Source organism: Drosophila montana, unplaced genomic scaffold (genome assembly GCF_035044405.1).
Source record: "Drosophila montana isolate Dmon_TW-CO22-7 unplaced genomic scaffold, ASM3504440v1 contig_1_1, whole genome shotgun sequence".
NCBI classification, from domain to species: domain Eukaryota; kingdom Metazoa; phylum Arthropoda; class Insecta; order Diptera; family Drosophilidae; genus Drosophila; species Drosophila montana.
The window spans coordinates 630,754-640,273 of NW_026996920.1; the positions used below are offsets into that span (position 1 = coordinate 630,754).

Below are 9,520 nucleotides of genomic sequence, written 5' to 3' on the forward strand. Positions count from 1 at the left end.
TCATAGTAATCAATAATACTGAAAAGAAGAAACTCTTGAAAGAAAGATCGTTCTTTAATTGAAAAATTTTTAACCTTACAGGCAATATTTGTACTTATATTAAGTACAGAATTTTTTATATATATTTTTATGATTTCTATAATACAATAACAACAATAAAAATACAAGTTACTTCAATATTTTTAAATATATTATTAGACTAAATAGGAGAAAAAATAGTTTAAGTTTCGTACGAGTAAAAAAATGAACATAGAAATTCTTCAAATTCTCAAAGCATCTAACTTTTTCCTCAAATATGGTGCATTTGAATTATGTACGATTTGGTATGCCGTAAAGTTTGTAGGGTATTTGCCAAGCGAATACTTTTCACTACAGCCTTGTTTCTTTTTTTCGAGGGGCTGCTCCATTTGAGCGCCGCAAGCTGCTGCTGCGCTCTCCGACTCTTTGGCTTGGCCTTATCAGTGCGTCAGATCGAATCGAATCGATTCCGATCGAATCGGATCGGATCGGCATCAAAGTCTTAACTGGAATCGGCGCCCCTGTCTCTGTCCCCGTCGCGGCCTCAGTGTCTGTGTTTACCCAAGAACTTAGCATATTTATTTTGAAAATCTAAAAGCAAGTCATTTCTATTTGCGCAGCTTCGTTCGGCCTGGCCAGGCGATAGTTGGCTGAAAAGTTGGTCAATTTAATTGATAAATAATTATAATTTGCCTGCCTATTTGCAGGTTAGATAAGTTTGTTTACAGCAAGCAAAAGGGCTTAAGTCCAGGGTGCCCGACTAGGAGATACCATGTAAGCGGCACCGAACTATCGTAAGATGGGGTTTGTTATGGGACTAAAATATTGAATGTAAAATACGTAAGTTCCCAAAATCCAGATGTTAACATTGATATCGACATTTATTAAGTCCTGAAATTTGAGAGAAACTATCGATATTTTACAAGCATCCATGTTCCAAATTTGAAGTTTCTATCTGAGAGCAACGTATTCTTAACTGAAAGACAGATCCTATCGTCTGCTATAATTGATAGACTCACAAATGTCAACTTTTCTGCCTGTTAACGAATATAACTATAAAATACCCATTATACATGGGTACAGGGTATACAAAATTGTATAAATCCGCCTAAAATATAATATCTCTCTGGCAGGCATAAATTCTTTTTAAAAGTTTCTGAATGTGCCGCTGGAAGAGTTTTAGTGTAAGCTTAAAAATAACATATTTTGGATTAGAGAAGTTAATTTTTGAAGGGACATTGACCTTACTTACCGTGCTGTATAACGAATAACATTTAATTTCGGATCTAATTAAGATTAGACTTTCTCTACGTTAAAACTAAGTTCACGTAAATTTGATTTGTTTTTAATAAATCTGACAATAGAAATCCCCTTAGGCATACCGAAAAATTCTATAGAGTAAATTTGACAAACGCCACGTACACTGTACATTTTAACGCTCATATACGTTTTATTTATATTTCTTTTTTCCATACATAAGAACAAAAATTTATGTACAATTCTTTCTTCATACGCGTTCGTTTTGCTCTTTTGACTCCATGCATACGCTTATATTAGTTAATGGACTCTCTCACATAAGTTAGCAGTAAATTTTCAATACAAGAAAAAGGACAAAAAAATGTGCATAAATAAAGAAACTGTCGAATATATTGGGCTGGTATTGGCATGGTGGTTGGTTATACCAACTAAATTAGTAGATAACTTTTATACACGTATATAGTTTTTAAAAGCTGCTGACGAATATGTTTAGTAAGGTATATAAAAAATCGATTTTAAAATGTCTTTTCAAACTTTAAACTCTTTTCGCATGAATCTCGAAGATTTTAAATTTAAATTTTTATTTTGCGATTTTTTGTTTGTTTTTGGATAGGGGAGAGTTACGTAAAAATGTACATGAAACGCTCACTAAATTTATTATTCATTTAGAAATTTATTAGTTTAGCTATATTTATACTGCTGCTTAGAGTTAAGTTTTGCATTATGCATTAATCCTTACGTTTGCTTCGCTTACGCTTCTCCATCCATGGTGCATGTGTGTGTGTGTGTGTGTGTGTAATAATGTGTGTATGTGGGCTTATTGCTATACATTTTGTTGCTGTTGCTATATTGCTATATTATAAATGTGTGTGGCTTATGTTTTGTGACCCACAAAAGAGTGTGTGTGGTAAGAAATATAAAAAAGTGTGTTAAATAAATTGCGAAGAATTTAGAGAATAGTCGAAATTATATTATGGATAGCAATGGCATGAGAGAGAGAAAGAAGGAGAGCTGCATAACCATCTAAAGATTAGCAATAACTGTTCAATTTTGAATGTCAGGCTTACAAATTTCGCACTTGTCTATTGAGTTATATAATTCTATTTAACATCTTGGTCAAAATATATGATTCCAGTTTGGATGCTCGTAACTGCATTGGCGCTTAATTAAAGTTGTGGATGGTTGTGTTACCGATTAATTGCGAATTGATAAAAGTTGAAAATGAGGTGGGGAGGGATTTGAGGATATGAGATGGGGTAGTTGCTCGTGATTAGTAGCTTTCGATCGCAAAATGATGAGTATGTGTGCCAACGGATTGAATGTGTTGGATGCCTTTTGCGCGCGGACACTCCTTAAGCCAAGTAAATGTACACTTTACGATCCTCTGGCGTTCGCGCCAGATATTCACGCTCGATAAGGCCTTCGATGCGCTTCTTGATGAACACGGGCGAGGGCAAGAAACGTGACTTTAACTGCGACGTTACGTCCGAGACAAGCAGATTGTGCTGTAATTTGTTGCAAAAGATTGTAAATTTGATTACTCGTTATCAGTAATAAACGATTCAAATATTTACCGCCATGCGTTTGCGCGACTTCATAATGCGAACAATGGCCGCCTCGATTTCGTGCTTGCGATCTTCATCCACTTTGCCGCGCGTCTCCTTGCGTTCCGGCTCCGATTCGCCTTTAGCGGCGACCGTTTGAATCTTTACCCTGCACAATGGGTAATAAAAAGAACGTTTACGTTTTACGTTTAACTTGTTAACGCAAACGATAATACGCACCTGTGGAACTTTGAGACAAATGCATCGTTCACATAAAACTCGTCCGAGGGCTCAATGTCCTTTGTTTTCGTTTTTGAGTTGCGCACTAGCAACCGCTGTGCAGGCTTGCCCATTGACAAAGATTGCAGTGCACGCACCAGCTCACGCTCGGGTATATCCGTCTCTTGGTGTATGTCATCATAGGTCAGCACATCCCGATTGTTAAACAACAACAAAACGCACATCTACGGTTGATACAGTACAAAGATTAGATTTTAATTGACTTATATAGAGAGCTCATTATCATTTGCTCACCTGATAGGTGGACACTTGTAATATATGCTTGCGCGTTGTGGTAGGCACAGCACAGCCACTTGAACTTGAGCTTGGCCCATCTTTGTCCTTGTCGCTGTCGCTCGCTTTGCGGCCATAAAAAACGGCGTTTATGTAGGCAGTGCCTGGGCAAAGCAGAAACAAACTGTTAGAACAAATTACAGGGGCTTTATTACAACCAATGCTAACTCACCCATCTGCGGCTGTAACGTCAGCTGCCGACCCGAGTGCTTGTCCAAGTAGAATTTCTTAAACACCTCAAAGGCCTCGCGTGGTGCTGAGGGTATGTTGCAATTGGGCGTTGCCGTCTGTGGGTTAACCGAGGGTTTAAGATTAAGGTTTAGATTCCACAAAAATGTAAGTCACCTGTGTGGGCCAAAATCCGGTGGTCAGTATGCGCACCGTCAGCTCCACGCCGCTCAATGAAAAACTGTTATTATTTACATAACTCTTAAATTCATCCATAATCGTATTGGACACGGACATATCCTTAAACATGCCCTCCAGCTTTGATGTAAATTGACAGCCACATTCAGTCTGCAACAATTAGAACAAATAATTTGTTAATGGCATGTTTAAAATGTGGTACTGCTTTCGAAACTTGCCTTTAGTTTGGATATCATGTTCTTCTCAAAGTCATCGGAGACCGATTTGTTGAGCAGCAAACGTTTGGCCAAATGCGTCTTGTAATAGCGCTCGAAGACATCCTTTTCGAGTAGGAAACGGAAAAGAACCATCGTTTTGTCCAGAATGGTTTCAATTTCTTGCTCACTCATCTGTAAAAATAGTAATTTTTATAGTAAGACATTGGATCTCAGATTAGATAATCAAAAAAAAAAAGAGTTTTAAGAAACTAAGTATATAAGACTTTCAAAATCTAAAGGTTTCACAAATAAAAAACGCAATTTCCCATGTGCTCTATAATTTACATAACTAAATCTTGTTAAATTCGACTGATTGAAAAAGAGTGTAAAGATTATATATCTAATATCTAAAATTAAGATACTTACGCCCTTGCCACCCTTTTTCAGTTTATCATCGATGAAGAGCGACAGATACTCGGGCGATTTGTTGTTCAGATTGAGAAAATGCTCAAAGTCAGCGGAGATGACATTCTTGAAGAGTCGATCATTGCTAAATGAGTGCAGCAGAAATTGATCGAATCGATCCTTGAGATCGAGCAAATTTTGCACAAATGTAATTGGATTTGTGTTGCCATTCTCCTCCTCTTTGACCAGCATGCTGCCCTGTTCGCGCAGATACGCAGACATTGTGTCGGCTATCACTTTGAGGCCCTCCTCCTTTAAACGTGAGAACAATTTATATGTGCATGCTAAGTCCTCGGTTTTTGAGTTCTTAATCATGTGCACCACGCCCGAATTTTCCATTTCGACAATGGTGCGCATGTGTTTCTTAATTAGCTCCTCCTCAACGACACGCACAATGCGCGGTTCCGTATCCTTGTCCAAATAAAGAGCCGCACGTGACGATTCTTCGGTGATGCGCGCCTCAACTTTCTTGATATAAACGCCAGCGTTGTTCTCCGCAAGAAAGTTCTGCGATTCGAATTTGTAAAAGGCCGCCGACTGTGACAGGAAAGGCTTCTCAAAGTCCTCCTCGTAAACGGTTCGCGAATTGATTCCCAACGTTATGAGCATCGTGCAGGCATTCTTGATCGCCAAATGATTGATCGGCTCGCCGTGACGCTCTTCCATTACCATGCCCAGCAGCCTCTCTCGTAGCGCTTTCTGTATTTCCGGAAAGCGAACGACCTGAATACGAAAATAATGTGCACAAATTAGTAAGAACTTTGATAATTATGGGAAAAGCAAAAAGTTAGGAGCCATCTCTAATGATATCTATGCAATTGGTCTGCCTCTAGTTATTGTTTTAGAGAAAGTATCATTAATATACTAAACTGTAAATACATTTATGGCGAATAAATATAAATATAATATAAAAATTCCAAATTTAAATTTGGATGATATTCGTATCCGCTTAAGGCGTAGCGTTTGACTTACCTGATCCCTGAATAAATTAAGACCCAAATTATAGACATTATCCAATCCGCGCTGCTGCACATAGACACGATCCATGTACATGAGTATGTCGCGTATCATGACCATTGAGGTCTGATGATCGGTCCAGGCTTCATTCAGTTTTGGCAGAAAATTGCTGTGCAAACGCTCGAGAACCTCCTGCCGCACCTTTTGCTCCAGATGCTTCGAGACGACATCGCTCAGTCCATGATACAGGCGATTGCCATGCTTGTGCAGCACCATATTGTACGCATTGCGATACAGCTGCTCAAAGGAGAGGCCAGAATTGTTCTTCTTCTGTATCTCCTGTATAGCATTTTTCAGTGTGGCCCATATGTCATCCACGTACTTCTCATCCATGGAGGCCTGCAATTAGGGAAAAGGAAAAAGGGTTAGTGAAAAATATTCGGTAATTAGATAATTATTTATAAGGTTTGTGCAACTTTTGGGGGCTAACATTGAATGCGCGACGTTTATACTCGGGCAGCCACAATGGATACTTGCGTCCAATTTCACGCATTTGTACGACACCGGCACAGGCACCGGCTCCGACTGGCTGCACAGCTGAGGTCGCTCTTACGGAGTGTTCACTGTGTGGCGGCACATTGCCCAATGGTGTAAATGTGGAATTGCTAGCGGCACTGCGTGTGGAGTTACGCAGCGGCTGCTGTTGCTGCGGGTACGGCTGCTGATGCTGTGGCGCCACCACATTGAGGGGTACATTTGGGTGCTGAGTGCGTGGATGTTGCTGCTGCTGCCCCAGGGCATTGCGTGTATTGCGGGAGCGATGATTGAAATTATTTGAGCCGGCTACAATGCGCGAATGCGGTGGTGATGCTGCTGGTGATGGGTAATAGTGAGATTGGGACGGGCTATTCAGATTATTTGGCTGATTGTTGGACGAAGGCGGCGGTGGCTGCGGCGCTGCGGCTCCAAAGAGACCGATCCTCGGATCGTGACTGTACATCGGAGGAGGCAAACGCGCGCCGCCGGCTCCACTTTGGGAACCAAGCGCGCGCTCCCAACTATAGCGATGCTCCCCAATTATGTAGTAGGACTGAGACGTAGCCAGCAGCTGCTCAGGCTGTTGCTCCTGTTGACTTCGGGCAATTTGTTGGCGTTGGCCCGCTGGTGCCGTAAGCGAGCGGCTGCCGTTTGTAGGCCTTATTGACATCCGCCAGGTGGCGCTAGCGTCCCACAATTGTCCAAATGACGTCGTGTGCGCTCGTCATCAATGCGTTTCCGGTACTCTGGCGTCTCTGCTTCTGCGTATGTGTGTGTGTGTTGGAAAACAACAACAATTTGTCGAAACTAAGTTGAGATTGAAAGTAACTTAAAAACTAAAATGTGATGAAGCTTTTTCATCAATTTCAACCCTGACAGAACTTTGTCGAAACAGTGTTAGGCAGCGTTGAGCAGCCTGCTGAGCCAGTGCCCAGTGAGGGGGAAGGACGGAAGTATCAAGAGACACACACAGATAGTAAGCGAGACAGAGAGAGTGAGGAAGAGGGGGGACACAGATCAGTGTTATCTATATCTTATCGCAGACCAAGTTTATGCTGGCTCATGCTCCAACCGGCAGTTTTACCTCTTCACACTTACCGGAAAGGCGCGTATGCGCATTTTGCCCTCCTTCTTTTGTGGATTTCCACGTAGATTCATGTTTCCCAGGCGTTGTCGACACTGCTCCTCCACTTTACCAGCACGCTGGTACGCTCTCCTGCTGCGGAGCGGCGACGGCAGCGGCAGCGGCACCGCTGTTAATCACGATACCTAGCGCAGCAACAGTGGCAGCGGCAGTGGTGGCGGCGTTTCGTGTCGTTCTTCTTCTTGTAAACAAACGGTTACGTTGTCGTCAGCGGTGTAGTTGTGTTTTTCGCTGATGAACTTTGTGGGTGGCGGGTGTCTGCAATGATGTTCGACAGAGGAAAAGCAATAGATCAGTTGAGTTTTAAGTGTTTGTTTATTTTTTTTTTTTTGCACTGGCTGCAATTGCAAGTCAGCAGCGTAGGCAGCGACCGCTACTGCGACTGTGGATTACGTCTCTTTGTCACAGAAATCGGTATCTCTTTCGTTCCCTCTTCTTACTCTCTCAGACTTTCATTGTCGCAGTGACGATCTTTTGGGCTGCTTTCAGAAACTCAACGACTTTGTTACACACACAAACACAAACGTGCACGAAAACAGCATTACACATAGGCAGGTATATAAAGAGAAATGTAAAAAAGAAAAACTCACACGGGGGCGCTACAAAACGTCGTTGTGTAGTCGTGCAACTGCATGAAATAAATTACATTTGCCAAGTATTTATAAAAAAAATAAAAACAAAACACAAGCGAGGCGAGCACAGGATCAAATACAAATCACTGGCGTAGCTTTAAATGCTAGCTTTTAATATTGTTGTTTCGATAAAAATTTGGTAGTTTCTTTTTTTTGCTATTTCACTTTTTCATGCATGGCAAAGAGACCACTGCGTTTGTGTGTATGTTTTTGCTGTCTGTTTTTGTGTGTGTGTGTGCTGCTTCTTGTTGTTTTGTTGTACCTTTTTGCCAGAGCGGCGTTCACTTTGTTTTTAACGATTTAACGCTGGCCTCTTGCTTATCACTTGGTTAGCGTTATATTTATATTGCGGTTTGTTAGTTTATCATGCATTGCAATTTATATTGATTAAAAGTTCATATGAGATATTCGGCTGTTGTGTTGTTATGCTCTAATTTTGCCATTCCGATAAATCGATAACGATAGTTGACTACTACTTTTACATAACAACTGGTCATACTTACATTACCTACAGAACGGCGTTGCATGCCTGATATCGATATTATTTTGGCGGCATATATGGATTTTTTTAAACAGGTTAAAGGAGCTGGCATTTCAAGATTATTAAGAATGTAATTTTTCAAAGTGTGCCAAGAATAGATTGCTATAGGCTGAATAATGCTTTCAAGGAAATGTATGTTAAAAGTGTGAATCCGAAATAAACCAGCTGTTGAAAGACTGCTAACACAAAACTAAGCTGTTAATGACAACCGATTGTTAAATGTGAGGCTTATTTAGTATCGATATTTAAGAAATATCGGTAATTTTTAATTAACACGTGCGCCCAAAAGTATGCTAAAATTTAACTGCGCGCCAAAAATCTGCGTTTAAATATACGTGTCCACTTATTTAAATGGAATTTCAACCATTTGTTTTACAGGACAAGTGAAAGCTCGCCTTCTGAGCTGCTTTATTAATTATTTGCCGAGTGTTTCATACGACGGATAATATTTTAATTATGACGCTTTGCAACTGCCTGGCAAAAACTGTAATTTGATACTTTGGACTTCTGCTACCGCATGCGGTTTGTTTAATTATCGACTGCTCGATCAAAGGAGTATGGTGATAAGCAAATTGCCAAAAATTTACAACAAAATTGTGAGTTTAATTTGTGTATAAATTTTCCACATTCAAGTTGCAATTGCCGTCTGCCTCGGCCTGGTCTGTCGTTCCGTCTCCGTCTTCGTCTCCTTGGCTTGGCCCGTGCGTGTAAATTATGCGCACTTTCACCGCGTTGGTGTTGCGGTTGTTATGCTTGGCTGTTGCTGTTGCCTTTTATGTGGCAAGCCTGGCGTCCCTTTGGTTCGGTTTGTCGCCTTTTGTTGGCTGTGCGTCGAAATTAATTAGCCGCACTTCATAGCGAGGCAAGCGACTGCGTAGGTGTTTATGTCAAATGTCTGGACCGATCGAGCACAGCGGGGCTTGGCGGAGGGTCATCACTTGTTGCAGTTTGTTGTCATCAATTTATGCGTATTTATTACAATATTTATGCATGTAAATTGTGATGTGCCTCGAATTAATTACACGCCATGCATATCAACATGAATGTTGCCAGCACTGCGGGTGCAAAACATGTTGCCAGCCGCTGTTGCTGCCTCTTAGAGACAACGAACGAAATCGAACAGAAAACAAGCACAAAAATACTAAAAACCATAAAAAAAAAATAAAAACAAAAAGAGAGATAAAAATAAATAAGCCAGCAATAATCGTGCACCATCAGAGAAGCATTCATATTCACACCAGTGCATGCAAAACAGTTGCAACAAGGTTAATAAATCATGCTACAGCGCC

At 40.9% G+C, this 9,520-nt stretch overlaps 1 protein-coding gene and 1 long non-coding RNA gene across 4 annotated transcripts; both read right to left on the bottom strand.

The window, feature by feature from the left end:
* Positions 1–250: 250 nt before the first annotated feature.
* Positions 251–2,121, bottom strand: LOC135426210 (uncharacterized). Its single transcript, XR_010435873.1, has 2 exons — positions 1,271–2,121; positions 251–668 (listed from the first exon to the last, which is right to left on the bottom strand). It is a non-coding gene; the product is annotated as an uncharacterized LOC135426210 (long non-coding RNA).
* A 102-nt stretch (positions 2,122–2,223) lies between these two features.
* Positions 2,224–8,005, bottom strand: Cul3 (cullin 3). 3 transcript variants are annotated; one of them, XM_064679222.1, is made up of 11 exons: positions 7,953–8,005; positions 7,013–7,316; positions 5,393–5,776; positions 4,382–5,143; positions 3,977–4,147; positions 3,738–3,908; positions 3,565–3,679; positions 3,354–3,496; positions 3,060–3,283; positions 2,850–2,988; positions 2,224–2,780 (listed from the first exon to the last, which is right to left on the bottom strand). In XM_064679222.1, exons 2-11 carry the CDS (start codon positions 7,070–7,072, stop codon positions 2,628–2,630), a joined length of 2,322 nt encoding a protein of 773 aa, XP_064535292.1. In that variant the 5' UTR covers positions 7,073–7,316; positions 7,953–8,005; the 3' UTR covers positions 2,224–2,627. The 3 variants fall into 3 exon arrangements, with proteins under 3 accessions (XP_064535292.1, XP_064535289.1, XP_064535288.1); XM_064679219.1 differs by lacking the exon at positions 7,953–8,005 and adding an exon at positions 7,649–7,801; XM_064679218.1 differs by lacking the exons at positions 7,013–7,316; positions 7,953–8,005 and adding an exon at positions 5,868–6,785.
* Positions 8,006–9,520: the final 1,515 nt, after the last annotated feature.

Excerpts from the sequence above, each read along its gene's own strand:
- Cul3 (XM_064679218.1), bottom strand. The coding sequence starts at position 6,584 with ATGTCAATAAGGCCTACAAACGGCAGCCGCTCGCTTACGGCACCAGCG. Across the intron at positions 3,497-3,564 it reads GACGTTACAGCCGCAGATGG|GCACTGCCTACATAAACGCC; the intron begins GTGAGTTAGCAT and ends TGCTTTGCCCAG. Across the intron at positions 2,781-2,849 it reads AGTCGCGCAAACGCATGGCG|CACAATCTGCTTGTCTCGGA; the intron begins GTAAATATTTGA and ends AACAAATTACAG.